Source organism: Poecilia reticulata, chromosome 3 (genome assembly GCF_904066995.2).
Source record: "Poecilia reticulata chromosome 3, P_reticulata-male-v2, whole genome shotgun sequence".
In the NCBI taxonomy this organism is placed as follows: domain Eukaryota; kingdom Metazoa; phylum Chordata; class Actinopteri; order Cyprinodontiformes; family Poeciliidae; genus Poecilia; species Poecilia reticulata.
The window spans coordinates 26754054-26774788 of NC_088832.1; the positions used below are offsets into that span (position 1 = coordinate 26754054).

The 20735-nt window shown below is 36.3% G+C and overlaps 1 protein-coding gene across 2 annotated transcripts in view; it reads left to right on the forward strand.

Annotated features, from left to right (window-relative positions):
- Window positions 1–20735, forward strand: part of chst8 (carbohydrate (N-acetylgalactosamine 4-0) sulfotransferase 8) — a 180724-nt gene that overhangs the window by 7302 nt on the left and 152687 nt on the right. The window contains exon 1 of one of the 2 annotated variants that reach the window (XM_081605386.1): window positions 15597–16023. The exons of the other annotated variant lie outside the window; for it this stretch is intronic. Coding sequence (XP_081461512.1) covers window positions 16013–16023 — 11 coding nt within the window. The 5' untranslated portion in view covers window positions 15597–16012. Of the gene's footprint in view, window positions 1–15596; window positions 16024–20735 lie in introns of those variants that run through there. 2 annotated transcript variants of the gene reach the window in all.

Here is a 20735-nt window from a genome sequence, read left to right on the forward strand (position 1 = left end):
AGACATTTAGCCTGAAGACTAGACTAAATCAATTTCGGTATGAAACAGGTCAGAGTCATGAGACAAGAGGGAAGCTAATTGTGTTTAACAGCTGCTTCTAGGTGTTAACCAAGGAGCTTCACCATGTTGTCTTTAATTGTCAAGTTTATTACTGTTTTGAATAAGCTTTGATTGTGAGCACCCCACAGAAACATGATCTCAGGAGAGGCCTTTCTTTGAGTTATTGTGTTCTGTCACTGAATGGCCTTTCTGGGTGCTGGAGTTTTTCTAACCACAGTCACATTAACTGACCGATTGTGTGCATTAGTGGTAAACTATCATTCTCTCTGTGTTTGCTATGGGATGCACTGGGGAACCTGTATAAAGCAGTATTTTCTTAAAAGTCATGAGAATTCTTTAATAACGTTACCATCTAGTTTACATAATTTTCCATGTGTATATAACTGCGAATGATGATGTAGGAGAGAGTATATCAGAGAGTAAAAGAAACCCTAGACACATTCAATATGACAAATAAACTCTGTGAATTTCACAGTTCCCAGCCCTGCTCCTTTCTCTGAGCTTTGGATCACCAAAAGTGACCAAAAAGAGAAGATTCAGTGGAGTTGTATAGGTCGAAGTTTTGGAATTGATGAGGCAGATAAATATGCAGGTATTAGAGTCCATTGTCAGTCTTTGAACAATTAATTTTCTAAGATTACATTATCATATTCAAACTGTGAAACGCATAATATTTGTACTTGTTTTAATCTACATTTGCCTCGTGAGAGACCCTTTGTTAATCTTCAACAACGCTAGCCTGGAGAATGTGCACATAATTCAAACAAAGCATCAGAATAAGGTGAATGTAATCAATATTAGCAATCCTAGTGTCAACTAGTGTCTGCCCTAGTTGTTCTAGTTCATTGTTTTTCTTATTCTCAAACCTCCCAAAACACATGCACTCTCACACAGAGACAGAAGGAGAGCTAGATCTCATGGCAAAGCAATTAAGGGAGCCGTCTGAAGTCAACAATCAGCTGATGTGTCACAAAGCTAAAGAAGAAAAAGGTGATTAGGCAGTTGGTGCTCAAGGCAAACCTCACCAGACAGCTTTCGGCCCTGGTTACACATCCCAGCTATTTTAAAACAGATATTTAAAAAAAAAAAAAAACTCATTCAATTCAGATAACAGTCTGTACTTGCTTGTCGAATGCCAACACTGCTGTACTACATCTGTAGTAACAATTACAATTGATCAAATTTACTACAGAACTTAAAAGAAGAAGATCCTGAACATAGCTAAAGGATTGCTTGGCTACTTTAGCTACTGTGTTATTTCTGTAATAGTGTTTACCATTTCCCCAAATCTCACATTTCAAGTTTAAAGGTAAGTTGGGGCATAATCAGATAAGACATAAAATAATCCATAAAAACTGCTTCAGTTATTTTTTCTAGAACAAAAAGCGAGAGCAGGCATTTTTTTACTAGTTTCTGCACATGTAGATCACAATACAAACTAGTTTAGTTTGTTTGGATAAGTCCTTAGAACAAATTGGATGGATATTGTATTCTACAAGTTCATTCAATTTGTAAGCTTCCTTTTTTTATCATGGTGTCTGTATACTCTGCTGACGTCAATATTAGAGTGTGGCAACAACAGACGCAGCAGTCATTGCAAGTTCTTGAAATAGGTAGATGATGAATTTACAATCTGGATGCAGATTGCTGTGAGCGCAGCTGTGAAGGACCTTTGTGCATATAGACAGCAAGATATTGTTGATATGAGGGAGGTGCTGTTCAATTGAAAAAGTAATAATGAAAAGTCCCATTAACATCAGAAAAGTCTCTAAATTTGTCTCAGATACTAGAAAGGTGTTCCTATTTCTGGGCATGTCCCACGGGACACCGGACACAAAGCAACAGCTAGTTTAAATAAAAACCACCTAAATTATTCACAATTTTTCTTAATTTAAAGGCCACATTTTAGTTGAGCACTTTGAAGCAGACTGATGTAGACATTTATCTCATAACATGGTGACAAGTTTTTGCCAGCAGTGCTATAGCTGCTAATGGTTGAAAAAGATATGAGATAAACATAGAGATAAAAGCATGTTAAGACCCGGTGAGACCACAGAGGCTGTTCTTTACAAAGATGTGTTTACCCGTCTGTTATCTGGAAAAGCTGGGAAGAGCTGCTTACACTATAAACAAAAGTAGCATCATTTGGAATTAAATCAATATTTTTACTGTAGGCCAGTGAAGCTGTAATAAAACCGAAATGGAAAGTGTTAAGCTTGCACATATGCCATCTGTGTGGAAGCAGAATGCTGTGCAGAATTAAAGTAATAGTGGGTCTTTGCAGTTCAAAATATTTGACAACAATGGATTTTAATAAGAGAGTGTAATTATAGCAGACTAGCATGTAAACATCTCATTAGTTGATGTTAAATTTAAACTAGTTTGAACAATGTTTATGGGTCAGGGGCAAAAAGCATTCAGTTTTCAGAGTTGTGATGAGCTGTTCTTAAGTAGAACTTATGAGGAACGACTGTTTTATTTGTTTGTTTTATTGGTTGGCATTTTGGAGAAGATTTTGTAAAGTCTTCACCAAATGCTATAAAGTTTAAATGCAATAAGTGACATTATTAAAACAACTCTCCCTGGGAAAGGTTACTCCAGGATGTTACAAAGTAGGCTCAGACCAAAGGACCAAACTTGTATTCATGAGGAGCAGTGTGGCATTTTTCCTGACTCAGGAACAGTGAACCACATCTTTCACCGCAGAATTGATCATGGGAGTTTGCTTGACTTTTTCTACAAATGTTATGTAGATCTGGGAAAACGTTATGACTGTAAACCTCAAAGTATTTCCAAGGTTGTGTTTCTGGAGTACGTCATACGGATTTTAAGGTACAGTCTTGAATATCCAAAGAAAGACTTGCAAGCACAATGTCAAGCTTCTCTCCACACTTCACTGACCTTCATCAAGACTGCTGCTGCTGCTGTTTGAGGTGTTCATGGACAGGATCTCAAGTTGTGCTCTGGTTTCATGACTCAAGTGGAGAAATTCTAGTATCTTTAATTTGTTGATGAATAGAACAAAGAGAGAATGTACAGATGGATGGTGATTTCCTCTGCCATTATTATGGTTAAGAAAGAGCTTAGTCAAAAGTGGGTTTCTTGATTCATTAGTTGATCCACTTTCCAAGCCTCACTTATTGCCATGAAATATGGACTGTGACCAGAATAAAGAGATGCTGAATATAAGCTCCTCAAATGAACTCCCTCCATTGGTTGGCTGAGCTAAGCTGTTGAGATAAGTTGAGGAACTTTCCCTTTCAGGAGAAGCTGAGAGTAGGGCCACTGTTCCTCTGCGTCGAAAGGAATTAGTTTAGGTGGTTCAGGCATCTGATCTCTGCTCCCAATCTCTGGAGGTTCTCAGGGCATGTCCTATTGGGAGGAGACACTGGTACCGACTGAGAACTTGCTGGACAGACTGTGCCGTATCACTTTTTGTTCACTTTGAAGTTGCCTAGAAAAAGGAACAGAAAGTTGCTGGTTTCTCTCCTAGACTTGCTACCACCATGACCAGACCTTGGATAAAATGTATGACAATGACAAAAAAATCATTCAATCTCATATTACCATCAACTTCTAATTCTGAATACAGCGTATTTTTATAGGAACCTGTTTGAGTAGAACTTTGACAATCTGTACCTGGGATTGTATTTTTTTTCCCCTTAACATCCTTTCTGGTACATGCAGTTTTTTAAATGTCTAATCACAATGCCTCTGATGTATCATGAACAAAGTACAGTAAGACTCTCAGAAGAACATGCAAGTAGTGAAAAAGAGACACTTCAGGCAGTTCTTTCGGTGCAATCAGCAGAGATTTCATCGTGTCTTATTTTAATGCATTCCACAGGGATATGGTGTCTTTCTTTTTTTAGCGTCATTGTTTGTGCACAAGAGTCGGGCTGATTTCATTGCAAAGAATTCATATTTCTTGTACACGGCACATCATCCACTAGCCTCTTCCACAAAGTCTAGCGGCTCAGACCATCACCTCTAATGCGAACAAAAGGTCAGTCCTTAATTATTCATTCGGGATGTCAAACAATGCTTGCCGGCTGTTATTTAGGGTGGGGGAGACCCCTATGAATAATTCAGGTGCAGGATTCTCTTTCCTTCAAAAAGTGGCACTGTGGCTTGGATGTTTGTGAGAGCCTTATCTCCATGCAAAAACCCTCTGTCATTCCTGAGCTGACCTTGGCTGTCACTGCCGCAGCAACACGGGTGGCACAGAAGGTGGCAAGGACTTGTGTTCTTCCTGTTTCTGCAGGCCTCCTCCACACATCGAGAGTGAGTAGGAAGGACAACAGGGAGCTGACTGCTCCTTGTCCAATCTCCCTCCGTGTCTGTTTACTGTACACTATGTGCCATGCTGTGGTGGGTGGGTGCCATTGTACAGAAAGAGCAGATTACTCTTTTTACAATGAGTTATTCTGCTTTTCACCCGAGGTGCGTTTCTGTTTTGGTACACAAGATATGTCAATTGCTCTTAAGCAGCTTTCTTAAACTGGAAAGAAGTGTTTATTGCAGCTGAAGAGGCAAACACAGATATTAATGCTATTAAAGTGCATTAAACTGAAGAATGGTGTAATGTGAGTCACTTGCATGGAGGGATTAGAGGGAAGCGGAATGGAAGGGATTCTTAGTAAGGAGAGAAAGCGAAAATGTTCATCTTGTTATGTGAGAGGCAGGGGGTAAACTGAGGGACAGAAAGTGTGTGTGTGCGTGTGCATGCATGCGTTCATCTATGTGTGAAAGGGGGGAAAGGCGTATGCCAACTCTACTACCGCTGAGCAATAACAGAAGCACATACGCAGATAGATACAGAACATGTTTTTCAAGCAACGGATGGCATGGAGCCCAGAGAAAATCAAATGAGGAGAGTGTTTGTCGCTGTTAACGCAATCAACAGATCGATCGTACCCTCCTATGGCCACCATCTTACAGATTCAGTTTGTACTGAGGCGCCTACTGAAGATAGGGAAGATTATCAAGGCTGCCATTATTGACAAAATACTTGATTAATGATGTAACGTACTTCGGTATTCATCAGCAGGAGAAAAAAAGTATTATTCAGATTTTCATAATTAGTTTGTACCCGTGTCAACAAAATTGACACAACTCATCAGAGACAGTTACAGTAGTGTGTTGGAGGAAGATTTAAAAACACAACAGAAACAGTAATAGCAGTGCCAAAGTGAGTAAAATGAGTTATTTTTTAAAATTTAGTTTTAGCACACATCAAAATATCTAAAATGCAGTATTTGTAATTATTGCAGTATTTGGTTGAATTAAATAATGTTGGTAGTGTTCTGTAAAAGTTTTAAGTGATTCAGCTCCAGATCCTTGATAGTAAAAATGTTATTTGCACAGAGTGACGTTAAGGGGTTGGGTTGTGTCAATATTTCTCTGAGACACACTAACCTTATTTTCTCCAATCTCTGTGCAACAAAGTGACAAGGGCCATTTATCTTATAGCTGTAAACAAAAGGCTGACGGAATACAGGTTTAGTTAGAGTCCTTGGGACAAAAAAAAACTTTTAGAATTCAGATTTGCAAATATAACCTCAACAATGAAGCTGCTGTTACTGTGCTTCGTATGTTGCAGTGTAAGATTTTCTAAAAGATTATCTTACATTGGTTTAAACTTGAAATACTAAAGTGTTGTCTACATCTTAGCTTTTGATGAGTTTCTGAATGTTGTGTTTGTTTTTACATAAAGGGTGGGGAATTCAAGGTTCACTACTGTGTCAGGATGGAGTACGTAGATGAGGGAATCTTTATTAGTTCGGACAAAGTAGCTGCATGGTGCATCCTTAGTAAGGTCCAGCATTAACATTATTGGGGGTTTTTTGTTCTGTCAGTCCAGTTATTCAGGCATTTGGACACAACCATAACGGATAGGGAAGAAAGATTTTAGTGAACTTGAGGTTCCTGACATGATTCTCACTTTAAAAAGTCCCAAATATGTTTAATTGGTGGCAGAGACTAAAGTTAGAGCTGTCAACTACTTCAACCTTTAGTTCATTCACACATATATGTATAAAGTGTATACATATTGATAAAACCAACAGACCTTACATCAGAGAACCTGGCTTTCCGAATTGTTGCTGAGAACAGTTTGGGTGTTTTTTTTCTCTCCTTAGTCAAAAACATGATAGTAATAATTCTCTAACCAGTTTTGTGGAATAAAAAAATATTTCTCCTCAGTATATATCCCCTCTGTGAGAGTCTTTATGACTTCATCCCAGATCCCTGTAAGCCCTTTAAATGTCAGTTATCTTTAACACATATGGCTTAATTTTGCTTAACAAAGTTGTTCTGGTATAATTTTTTATCAATGTGCCTGTGTTAAATGTGAGTAAATTCTGTATGTATAAAGATTTCTCGAATCAGTTATTTTTGTTGTGTGTACTAAGCATTTTTTTTATCAATGTAACACTAACACAATAGAAACATCAAGACAAAATAATTCCATTTACTAATTTGTATCCATGATTTAATTTTTCATTACTTTTAATTTTTAAGGCCACATTTTCATTTTTACAAACTGACTGTTTTGAAGTTTACTGAGCTAGAATGAAAACAAAAGTGTACATGTGGAATAATCCTGAAAAAAAAACAAACAGGAACAGTCTGGATAATGTTAACAATTAAGCAAAAATGTTTTTATTTTGCATATTCTCAGTCTTTTTTTTTTCTTTTTTTTTCCAGTGCCTTTAGAGGATATCTGTATTTTTTTTCTGCAACTACAAACTTTACATTAAACTGTACCATAATGGCACTGAAGAGTTCATTTTTTGAGTTTGCTCACTGAGTTCTGCTCTATAGGCTTCCCATGTAAGACAAACAGCACATCACTTAAATATATAACATTTACTTGATTGCAAACACCCCAAATTTCCACTAAAGAATTTGATTAGCATTAATCATTTCACTTGAATGGGGCTATGTCGTCACTGATGAATCCAAATGTGGTCTACAATTGTAAAGAGTTTTGCTGCTGGAAAATGTGTGCTTGATACAGCACAATAACATATGGTATTATTTCATGAACCTCTGTATGATTGTTTAGGCACCGTCATTAACAATAGTCTACAGCTTCACATCAGGACCTGCAGTACTTCACACCACTTATCTGGAGGGTTGTAATCAGCATCTGACATTGGCAGGAACATATTTGTAGTTGGTTAAATTTTCTTTAACACCTCCCTTTTAAGAAAGAAAAAACTTTTTAAGATATTATACTGTTAAGAACTACTTTTGCTTTTTTAAAGTTTTATCAGCTTTCGACATAGACGCTGGGAATTCTGAACATTCATCTTTGCAAACTACCTCAAGCTCAGACAGACTGGATGGATGTTTTCGAAGACCAATTATAAAGTCTTACCAAAGATTTAGATTTGGACCTTGACTGGCCTAAGACATCGACATGCTTTGATGAGAATTGTTCCATTGGCCTTCTGGCTGTATGTCCAAAGTTGTTTTCCTTCAAAAAGGTGAGCCTTTCTCTTAATCTTAGGTTGTTTTTCTTCCAGTAGTGCTCTATATTCAATCTCATCCAACTTCCCATCTATCTTGACCAGCTTTCCTGTCCCTGATAAAGAAGGGCATTGGAATTCACAGATCAGCAGATTTAATGTTAGATTTTTTGGTGCCGTCGTTCTTCCACATGTTTGATTCCACTGCACCTCCAGAGTTATCATCATCATCCTGGCTGTTTCTATGTTTATTCATCACTAAATATTTTTGTACAGCCACGTTACAGTATGTTTGCGCTTGTGCCACTCTTTCCACTTTCAAATGATGGTTTTTGAGACGTCATAACCTTTGTTTGCAATATCGTATTATTGCAAGCAAATAACATTGCTAATCTTTAAACTTGTCCTTGTGCTGCTGCTTATTCATTAATGTTCTCTAAAAAAACTTCACAAACCAGCTGCATTAATTAATATGGAAATAAAATCACCACTACTAAACTGGTGATTTAGTGACTTCTGAAGTCAATCATTGCACTTGATTTTTGTTTTGAGTTATCACAGCAAAGAGGCTGAATACATATAAATGGCACACTTTTGAGATATTTATTTGTAGAAAAACATTTTTTATTCTGATTTACAATCATGCACTGCTTTGTGTTGATCCCCCAGAGAAAACTTACTATGAAAAATATTAAGGTGGCACAAGGACAAAATATTTAAACTTTGAAAGACACAGATTTTAATGATGATAAAACTTTCTTGAGAAATTAAATTAAAAAAAAATGCTACAGAGTTAATAGAACCACATTTACCTCGACTCCTATGGAAAGTTTATTTCAAAAGATGAGTTTATACACAACCACAAGCATCTTTACAAAACAAAATCAGTTTGTTTTTTTCTTCTTTGTTACCCAAAATGATTTAACACAAGCCCTTAATAGATGGTCATTCTTTCAATTAAATGTTCATTTAGCACATGTAATTACTTGCAGTCTCCCACACACGTAAAACTTGTATCATTTGCCATAGTCCTCTACGTTTGCCTCAGTCCTCGTATGCACAAGGGTTGAGCAAAGGATTCAGATTTTTTATTTTATTTTATTTTATAGAGGCAATCTTGCACTTACTTCCAAAGTATTTACTCATCTAGACGGGGAAGAAATATAGGATTTGTGTTATTTTAGATTACCTTGATTGGATGTGGCATGTGTTGCCAAAGGTAAGAATATGAAGCCAGTACTTAAAGTTATTATTAATGTGCTGTAAAATAAGAAAAAAAAAATCAAAATATAATATTTTCCCTTGACGCTCTGTCATTTTTATATACCAACTGCACCCACTTTAGCAATAGCCTGTATGTGTGTGTGGATTCATGTGTAATTAAAATCAGGCAGTAGCTTTTGACAGCCTGTAATAACAAACTTTTATTTTTAGGCTGATGAGGGCTGCCTCTGAAAAAAAAAAAAACAACAAAAAAAAACGTTGTGCTGAGTGGTTAAAAAAAACCTGGGTGGGTGGCCAGTCAGTGCAACTACATGTCATTTGGCACTTAACCTTTAGTATTCAGAGAACATCATAAACACAGTTTTCCCTGGTATTCAATAAAAGATTTAAAGAGTAAATAGTGGTACTTGTACTAATGTGAGATTTTAAACATACTTTACAGGCAATGTTTGCATGAGTGAAATCAGTCTGTTGTGTGCACACTATGCAAACATGAAAACCAAGTTGGGATTTTTCTTTTTTTTTTCTATCAGAGATTAGACATCTCTTCTCTACAAATGTTTTTATCTGTTATAAATATTTAGAAGATACAATGCATTGCTTAAGCTTTGACTGATTAATACCAAAATGACCTTTACATTTCTCAAACTGGAACAGCAGCGTTACAGTCAGCCTCAGTTATGAACTTAAACATCAGTGGTGGTCACCTGGGATGCTAAACTAACACCTTTTATAAACATATGGCAACATATAGTTCTAGTTAGGTGCCTTCTGTGTTTTGTATCACGCACGTCACATGCTTGCTGAGTCTTGGTTCATTAAACAATCAGCTGCAGCTGCACATATCAGCCCCCAAGAGAGAAGTATATTCAAGTAAAACATATATATCATTGTTATCAGTTTTGCTGTATCCCAAATAACCCAGAAGCAGTTATAACCTGAATACTAAAAAGCTTCATTAGATAGAAAAAATACTCAGTTTGTCTATCAGCTTCCGTTTTTCAAAGCAAAGAAGTTTGTAAAAGGCATTTCTAATTTATTCAAGCATTTCTCAGATAATTTTAGCCATGGTAAGTCTGTCCAGTGTTACAATCTGAAGAGCTTTAATGCTGGACAATATTTATGTTATGTGGAAAATTATGTGGTTTATTTTCATAAAATAGCCATCCATAAAAAAATTAATAAAGACTTTAAGCATTCCTGTTCATATTTTATTCATTTTTTTTAGTCAGCAGACATTAAAGAGTATCATGGCAAACTGCTGATATGATTCTATAAACGTTTTATGCCCCAATGTTATATCTTCTAGAAATAAAATGTTAATAATTCACTAACAGTTTAGTTTTAAACTGTTAACTATAAGGATTACAAAATCTTATAGTTAATTCCAAACGTGGAATTAACATGAAAGGATTGTCAGCATGGTTTACTGATGTGATCCATTTTCAGGGCATTATTTACCTTATGCCTGATGATTAGAGTGAAATCAGAGATAAAACAGGTCTTCCTGTTTTACAAATTGTTGGTGCATTAGGAAACTGAATATGAGGTGAAAAAACTGTTCAAACCTACATAGAGCTAAGTGTTTCTGACCTAACAGCTGCAAGATTCGGACAAGATAAATATAAGCATGAATACACACTGAAACAAAGGCAGACAAAACAGAAACAGTCAACTTGCAAGTCAGACAGAGTAACCGAGAAGAAAAGAAGTGACATAAAGTAAAGAGAAGAGGAAGAGGGAACAAAAATACACACTGAGGTTTATAAGATGCAGGTAAAGACTTAAGATTGTTCCAGGAGCAGACCAGATCTCTGACATCTGAGAACATAGGCTACCAAAATAAGACATCAACTAAAGTGGATTTCTGTCAACTGGACTTAAGAAATAAATCTGCAATGCAATGCAAAAAAAATGCTTAACTGGAATTTCCACTAATAACAGTACTTAAAATTGGTTCCACACTGGAAACAGAAAAATAATTAACTATTTTAGAGCACAACATATTGAAACTTCCAGCGTCGAGATGAGAAGCTTATTAAAGGCTCATAGGGAGTATGTGGAAATAAACCTGAAAACAAAATGTAACTGGTACACAGACCTGTTGACATGAAATGTACACCAGGCATTGGTTATAACCCAACTAATGCAATGAGCTCAAACAAAGAAATCAAAACCAGTGAGTCCATAAAATATAAGCTCAAAAGTGAAATGACCCAGGTAAAGAATATTGATCAGAAAAGCTACTAAAAGGCATGGGAAATCAAGAAGAGCACTAAAATATGTCAGTATCCATGCCTCCTTTATATGCTAGTTGACATAAGATTTTTAATGCATCACACTAGAACCATGTGACGATGGACACTAGCAAAGAACTCTGAATTTCTGCAACCTACGGTCTGAAATCTAGTACCTCATTGATGCAATGCAAGCAGGTATCAACTGCACCACCAAGCAGGGGTTTTAACAACTCTGCTTTTGCAAAACATGCCAATAACATGAGTACAGACATATCTGCAAACTTTTTTACACTTCAATAAGCTCAAACCGGTGGTGAATAGAAAATCTGGACAAGATAAGGTACATTTCATAGGAGTTCTGTTAATGGATTCAAAAGAATAATCTGACAGTTAAGGACCTATCAGAAAACTGCAAGTCTGGATTGGCAGAGGGAGTTTATCCATTTAAACTACAAGTAATGCACTGAAGAAGAAAGAAGAAGGAAAAGTACAATGCATCCTGCTTAAGGTGTGTGTCAATTAAATATTACTCCCTATGGTCAAACAAGGCCAAAATGTAGCTCTATGGATAGAATTTCACAATCCTGATTCTTGACAACAATTTGAAGATGAATTGGCAGTGTTTTTTTTTTTTAAAGAAGTAAACTTGATTCTACACACACTCGCAGATGGTTTCAGAGAAAGACGATAAAACTACAACAACTGTCTGGATAATCACCTGGTCGATCACCTCTATTTAAAAATGTAGTGGAAAGATGATAATCATAGAAAGAATTGAAGCTCGGAGTGTATTTGAAGACAATGTTTGAAAGAAGAAATCAAAATAACCCCCGAGGAATGCTTGCAACTCATTTCTCATGAGTTCATGCAAGACATGAGAGGTCTTCTCAACTTGTCATATTAGTGCCTGCACAACCTAATGTCACATAGCTTAATTATAATGATGTCCAAACCACTGAACAACTAAAGATAAGGGGGAAGAAAATAGGCTACACCAGTCAGAAGCCAGTGCGTAGACGCAACAGGCAAAAACAATTCACAATTCAGCTGTAGACCAGTCTGGCTGAGGAAAGATCCCTTTGGGACTCTTTCAGGACGCAGGTTGGAGTGGTGAAATGGAGAAACCTCTACGGATTGAACAGATGGCTGGTGGCCAGAATGAAAATGGAACCGAAGCAGAGGCGGCTCGTGGTACCTGCATGTCCAGGACAGCAGAACCCACTCAAATTAGAGGACCAGGATGCAAACATGGTCTAAAAATCAGAGGGCCTTTTGGTAGAATCCAGTAAAATATATGACATCTCGGGTTAGTGGAGGCAAGTCTGGCTTGATTTTGTCAGAGCTGGGAAGTTGTTTTGGCTGAGGAAGTCAGGGAAGACATGAAGGTTGGCTGGGGTTCAAGAAGGCAGTAAATGCTTGAAGAGATTCATAAGACAACAATAAAAATAATAATAGGGAAGAAGCATACAAACATACTTGAAGAGACCCTGAGAGATTAAAAATACAGTAAACAGCTTGTAAACACAGTCCAATACCTGTGTGCAAAATGTCTAACAAAGCTTTTACTGAAATAGTAAACAACAGACACTAATAACTTGTCACCATTTATATATCTTAAGAAAAAAATAGATGCAGATTAAATTAATGGATTGTGTCTTTATTCCTGGTGAAGAACAGAGCTACTCTAAATGTTTAATAGGCAAATCTCTTTTGTCAGATTATATGTGCTTTTAGTTGTTATGTTGCTGTACACGTCTGTCCAGTCTTATAGTACGCTGAGGTTTCTGATTTTCTTTGGCAAAAGTTACATTGACATATCAAGTAGTTTCTCTTTTGTTTCGCTCTTTTACCTGAACTGTTCAACAACAGATACATCTCATCTACATGCACTGGGGAAATATTTGCCACATTTGTCAACACTTGATTGATTTCTCTGAAAGTCAAGTTTTGTTGTGCCAATTTAACAGATGCACCTTTAAACTTGGTGGGTAATAATTGTTTTATTTTAATGCCATTTCCAAATGATATTTTATGAACTTATTCTTCAAAGAACTCCAACTTACAGAAAACTGACAATTTCTAAAAATTATTTCATAGCCATAATATTGTTAAAAGTTTTGTTAAAAGAGCAAATATGATTTACACAGACAACACAGCCTGTTGGCTTTGTGAAGGGAAAATGGACACATGATCTCAAGATAAAAATATTTTTAAAAAGACTGTCTTGAAGTTTGTATCTTCAAACAGATTGGGGAAGAATTTGCATAAATTGTCTTCTATAATGTATCAATTACTAATCAAATATTTATGATTAGTGGGAGGCAATTATTCAAATTATTTTTTTTTTACATCAAAGCAAATCTGTGTTTTTAGGCTATGTCTCACTTGAAATATTGAACAAAATATTTCAGAAAAGAAGCAGCGAAACAATATGACTGTTTTCTGAGCAACAAGCCATTGAACCAGCAGCACAAGAAGATAAAGGATATAACTTTCATCCTTGCTGCCAGTGATGTCTGTGTGTTGTTGTTTTTCCTATGACTGTAAATCATATCTTTGAATGAGGAAAAACCTATGTTGATGTCACTTTGAGTAATTGGAGCCACTCCTGTGAGTATATTTTAAAGAGTACGTATTATGCAAAATTCACTTTTTGCATATTTCTGTTCCCTAGCAACTCCAAGCCAACCCCAGGCCCTCACCTGGCAACCCAATCATACATGTTTTGGTCAAAATTGTGTGATGAAAGGCTACTTAGTGAGAATTAAGCCATTGTTTCAAAAGCAGATTGCAATTTGTAAATGTACAAAGGGACAATGACTTTCATCTGATGATAGGAGTTCATCCTGTAACAGGTAGGTTGCCGGTTCCATCTCCATCTCTCTCAGTTGCTGTGTCCTTAGGCAAGACATTTAACCTGGTGGTGGTCAGAGAGCCCGGTGGCGCTAGTGTATGTGGCAGTCTCACTTTTGTCAGACTGTGGCTACGGTGTTCAGCATGTGAATCTTTGTGTGAATGGTTTACAATAACAGGCCAGTCACCAAGACATCACAAGTAAAGAAAATTATGCAGAAATATTGAAGCAACATTCAGACATCAGCCAGGAAGTTAAAGCTTCAACACAAATACGTCTTCCAAATGGACACTGACCCCAATCATACAGCCAAAGTGGTAACAACAAAGTCAATGTTTTGACATGGTCATCACGAAGCCCTGATCTCAATTTGTTTGAGAATTTGTGAGCAGATCTGAAATGGCATTTGAGAGTGAGGAGGCGCACAAACCTGACTCAGTTCCACCAGTTCTGGCAGAAGGAAAAAGTCAGAACTCCAGCAAACTATTGAGAACCTTGTGGAAGAAAATCCAAAACATTTGACCACTCTGACAGTTCAATGGTAACACAACCAAATACAAAAGAAATGTATAAGCTTCTAATTTTGGAGACATTAATAAATATATTTTTTGGCATATTTGTCTCTCATTACTTTGACAATTATGAATGTTGATAATTTTGGCTCACTTGAATCAAAAGTTTGATCTGATTTAGCTTTTATACAGTGAAATAAAAATGGTGTCTTTGTATACAGTGCATGCAACATATCCGGTCTCTACTGAATAGAAATATTTATTTATATTTATCCATGTTCTTAGAGTATTTTGCACTCACATAAAGTAAGACATAGATTTGTATTTTTCTCAGCTTGCTGTTATTACAGCAATAGCACAAACGCAGTCAAGACAAAATTAGGTCATTCATAATGAATCAAATGAAAATTTCTGAGTTTCAGTTTATGCTTTCAGGCATTTTTGTTAGATTTATAAACTTTGTAGTTCTTATTGATTGTGCGGAATAAATAAATATGGCTTATAGTTAGACAAAATAAAGAGAGTCGGTCTAACTCAGGGTAGCACATGGGGACACATGTATTATCAAGTTGAAATCATGTCTACTGCTCAGTGGGATCTTCAAGTTTGCTTTAAAACATCACTTAACAAATAATGATCAGATGTGCTTCGCTAGGACCCTGTGTTTTGGATATCAGAAAAACTTTTAAACAGCTGGATTTATGTTTTGTTTTTTCATAATGAAATAAAAAGATCACATTAATTTCTGACTGACAGTTTTACTCAGTGTCTCATTGCAGCGTGAGTACATTTTGGTCATGTCCACACTTCCTATGTATCCCTTTAAAGACAAACATAGACTATAGTGCTTTTAAATCCATGCTCCCCATTAACAAAAACCACCCCATGCCTACTTGTGTGTAGTAAAACTACAGCATTAATAATCTTTATTCTTGTCGCATTCTTGCACTGTATCTCATTAAACCATCAATGTCTGTGATGCTCTGTTTGAAAATGCTACCTTGGTATTTCAGTCTGAAAAGGGCATCTAGAATGTAAAGGGCAAAACTGTCCACAGAATGAGTACCGTTCGAGCATGCATATGTGCTTATTGCATCTCAGCATGTCTTCATTTAAAGAGCTAGGTCTTGTTTTAATTGTGTGTACACAAATCCTAATGGCGGCTGGTCCATAGGGGGCGCTGGGGCGCCGCCCTCATTTAAGTGAAGAAGAAGAGGGGAGGAGGGAAACCAAAAAACGATTTATAACATGATTTTTTAAAATAATGTATTTGCATATTTACCTTAATAATCCGTGCCTAAATGTAATCTGCATTATTTACATAACCTTACCTCTAACTAACTCTCATTCAACGGTGAAAACTTCTCAACAGACTCCCGTCAGTTTACTTCCGCTGTTGACTAGCGCCCCAGAAATGAAGCTAACTAGCCAATCCTGTATGGTGGCTAGGGAAAAAAATTAGAAACATTTGGACAATCAGTATCGCTGAATTTAATGTTTTTGGGGCGCTCAGAAGCTCGCCCTTGCCATACTATTTTGCGACGTTTTGTGTTGCTTTGGTGATAAAGTTGATAATGGCAACACATGTTGCCCAGAGAAAGCTGACGAAATTCTCCACCTTGAAGGACATTGCAGAGGATTTTACATATGTTCCGCCGGTAAGCTACAACATATTTTCCTCACGGTGTTTTATTGGTTTCAGTAACATTGCTCTAGTCTTTTTCGTTGTTTACTTTTTCTGTTTATCAGCTGTTATTGTTATTTGCTGAATCAACTATTGTCAATCAATCAATCAATCAATCAATCAATCAATCAATCAAATTTTATTTGTATAGCACATTTCAGCAGCAAGGTATTTCAAAGTGCTTTACATAATTAAAATAAAAACAGCATGTGACATTGAATAAACAGTGAGAAAGAGATTTTGAAAAAAAAAAAGATTAAAAAAAGATAAAGACATTGCTGTGTGTGTTTTTATATTGCTCTGATTAGCATAATTCCAATACTAAGTTAAGATTTTTTTTTTTTAGTCGTCACTGATGACGACTAAAAACTCTTATTGCCTTAGCAATAAGAGTTTGCTAAGGCAGACTCTTAGCATACAGAGAATGCTAAGGCTAAGGTATTCTCTGTATGCCTTAGCATACAGAGAAGGGCAGTGACTGACCCAATAGAATGTCTCTATTATCAGTGAATCACTGCATTCTCACGTATTAAGATCCTGCACACATTTTTCGGTCGTTAACTACTTCTGCTATCTTCAACTAATAGTGCTAATTCATATATCGATCACAAGTCGATCACCCCCTTCCCCCCCAAGGGCAGGGACAAGGACAAGTAGTCTCCTCTCTCCCCCCTCCCATCCCCTCCCACACGTCGTTCAACCAGACAGCCATTTGTAATCCATAGGGGGGGCCCAGAAAATGTTTGGACACCACTGGGGGGCGCAGGAGAAAAAGTTTGGGAACCACTGCTCTAACTGTTGTCAGTTGCTTGAGTGTCCACTCTTATAACTGCCGTTTTTGAACTTTTAATGCTTTTTGAAAAACAAAATGATGCTGGTCATACATATTTCACTGTAGAGAAATTTATGCATTAAAATGTAGCCATGTATGTCTACTTTAAGGAACTATTACTATCATTGCTACAGCTCTTTCTGTTTTCTGTCAAACTCCTCTGGAGTACAGCCATGTCACACCTCCTCCTATTCTTTCAATGTATTTTTCTCATGTGCTCTGTTTCTATATGTGTGCTTGCATTCTGCTTGTCTACCTTTCTGTATGCCTTCTGCTTCTACTGGTTTTACTGTCTGCAAAGGTCTTCTGCAAATCAATTTTAGCAAATTTCATGTTTAAGGTTCGAAATCAAAAACTTCCACACAATATACAGGAAATGTTTGGTGACAGAGAGGGTGGTTATGATTTAAGAGGTGAAGGATATTTTAAAAAACAACATATTAGAACAACCAGGAAGAGTTTTTGTTTATCTGTGTGTGGAGTAAATGTTTGGAATGGATTGAATGATGTGATTAAAAAAAATACAAATGTAAACCAATTAAAAAAATTGATTAAAGCAGAACTCATTTCAAAATATGCTATATAACATGTTTAATAGTTTATAATGTAAATGATTATATAAATAGTACTTAAAATAATTGTACATAGTTAAACATAATGAAAAATGGAAACAAGTTGTCTCTTGTTGATGTTCTGAAAGTTAATTGATAATACATTGACAAGTATGAAAGGGGCAGGATATTATAAGATGTATCTGCTCCTTTTCGAACAGAAAGTATAAAATTGCATGTCACATGGACAAAATAATTTGTTTTACATTTTATTTCTTAAGTTTGTCTCATTCTATTTTGTTTTCTTGTTCTTTTTTGACTGTTTTTAATGTCTGTTCGAAATAAATAAATAAATGAAATGAAAATTAGCAATTCATATATCAAAATGTTCATCTTTTCTCCTTTATGCTATTTGTTTTGCAATGTTTCACTTTTTCAAATATTTCTTGTTTTGTACTAATTTCCACTTCCTGTGCTAATTACACTATTTCTTAAGCTCTGTTTCACCTTTTGACTTTTTCAAATAATTCAGATTGCACACCTTCTTCTGCTGAATTCTGCTATGCCTTTGCTAAATTTCATTTCTTGGCAAAAGATTTCTACAATGTATGACTGTAGCTTTACTCAGGTTTTTTCTACTTCTTTTTCTTTGTTCTCATGTTTCTTGCATTTCTCCATCAATCATTCTGCAAACATGCATTCTCACGGCTGTTTCGCTAGGAACAGCAATTTTTCTAGTTGTTATAAATATAATTTATTATTCTTCCGTCACCGTTAATGCGGCTCGTACCGCTGTTCACCCACAAAAGTGGTATCAAAATGTGTGGCTCAATCCCGGGAAGTGAGCTATTATTTTTTATTGGGGATCAGAGTTACGATGACGACGTAAAAAGCGAAAAATGAGCAAAATTTCCAACTGCCGAAATGCAGAGTGTAACTGACACCAACTGCCGCTCCATTAGAGTGAGAAACGGAGTGTATTTTTGACCCCAAAATAATTTTGAAATCGCTCTCATGGCTGCAAAAATTGCTCTATTGGTATGAAAGTCGGTCATGACATTGATACGCATGCCTGCTCCCGTAAAATGTTTTCAAAATTTCTCTACGACTGACGGTTTTCTATCAAGATGGCCAAAACAGCAAGTAGTTCTACTTTATGCTATTTGTAGTTCTACTTGCTGTTTTGGCCATTATATAGCTGGATTAACCAAACCACTGTTACACATTGGATTAGTGTGGCAATTTAAAATGTAGGCTCTCAGCCATTCATTTTCAGACATTTCTGAAAAATTTCTGAGCTGAGCGCTCACCATCTTTCTCTCATCGCTGCTATTATTGTGAATGAGCTACAGATATGAATCTCGGAAGGATCGGAGACGACATAGCCCCCTCGTATGCTTCAAACGGTTTTTGGATCGACCTTATGGATCCTGAACGGGAAGCAGTTGTTCTGACTACTTTTTTCAGAAAAAGTGACTGCTTCAAACAGAACGCTGTCTCTCCCTCACATGACAGTTGGCAGACAGTTGGCTGACAGTTGGCAGAGAGCCATGCTTCTCTTTAGAACTACAATGACGGAAGGTTAGAACTACAACATTGCGGTACTCTCAGTTAATATAGAAGAGAGATGAGCTGCTATTTAGAACTACTTGCTGTTTTGGCCATTATATAGCTGGATTAATCCAACCACTGTTACACATTGGATTAGTGTGGCAATTTAAAACGAAGCTTACTGAAAATTTCAAAATAAAAGCCTTGACATTTTTCAAATCAGGTAATTGCTCTTTTGGGCTTTATGTGACTGGTTTAAACAAACCACTGTTACACAAAATGAAGATTACTGAAAGTTTTAAAATAAAAGCCTGCATATTCCTCTCACATCAGTGCATTGCCATAGGCAGCACAATAATATTAAGCCTTTTTTATGTTTTTTTGCGAAGGGTATAAAGAAAATGGATGGATGGAATGGAGGAAGTCAATGTCGGTTAACATGCAAGTGATGCCCCACATGCTACTGATAGCCTTCACGCTAACATTAGCATTTTGGCAAATTTTTGCTTATGCATTCATTTTAACATAATGAATTGTACAAGTACAGCTTAGTCAACATGCTTCTGTCTCTTCACAGGTTATTGACTACAATTTAGCTCAGCTTAGCATTGATGATTATTATTAGCATCGGAACGCTGGGTTCCAACTGAAGGGCACACTTTGGCAGGCCCCGGTTAAATTTCTTCAGGAATTTTCTAGTTTTCTTCTTAGAGTTTCTGCTGTTGCTAATGTTTGGTTAATATAATTTTCGCGGGGTCAGATGAGCATTATGTGATTTTGCACAAGGATGAGCTGAAGTCTTGTTTGGTGACTCGGATCTGAGTCAGCGCCTGAGATTCAGATAAATCCAGAGGGATTGTTTGGTGTTGTGGTTCAGCAGAACTAGTTAAACTTCTAGGCAATCATACAATTATGTATTTTTTCATAGATTTGAGTCTGATTCAGTGTTAGCTATTAGGAATTTAATAATTAATTTCTTTATATTTTGCAAGTCACTGAATTTTTACTTTTAGCTAATGTAACTCTTCATAGTATCTGCTGTATGAAAAATGCTTTGTTATTGTGAAATTATATTCATTTGAATCCTTATGCTGGACTAGTAATGGAAATGTAAGATTTAATCTATTGCCACTTAAGTCCTACCATTTTTTTTACAGTGCCTTGTAAAAATATAACTTTTTCACACTTAAAGTATTTTGTAAAGTAACATGACAAATTTCAATCTCTTCTTTTGGCATTTTATGTAATACCAATATGAAGCTTTTCTTAATTGTGAACTGGACAAAAAATGATAACATGGTTTTCAACATCTGTTATGGAAATACTTATGCTAGGGTGCATAATCTATAGAAAAGACTTGTAAACTTTGACAAAAAAAAAAAAAAAACAAGCTCAAGGAGGAAAACTACATTAAGTAACAGTAGGAACCGGCCTGTTCCTCATGCTCTATCATTGATTGTATAACTAGTCTTCCCAGGCAGAGCCATAAATCACAGCTACTTTGAACATGCATGGCTTTGATTTCCAATCACATAACATTACAATGATAGTGACCTGTGATAAAATATCAGTATTTTTTTTTATTGCAATATTGAAAACAACTGAATCTCCATATCTGCAGTTCTTAATGGTCCCCGATTTTCTATACAACAAAATGGTCTTTTGTTGTATAGAAAACCGAATCTCTCCAGCTTCACTGGATAGTTTTTCTAAGAAAGGTCCTATGTACTGTCACATCAAGCTACACACTCT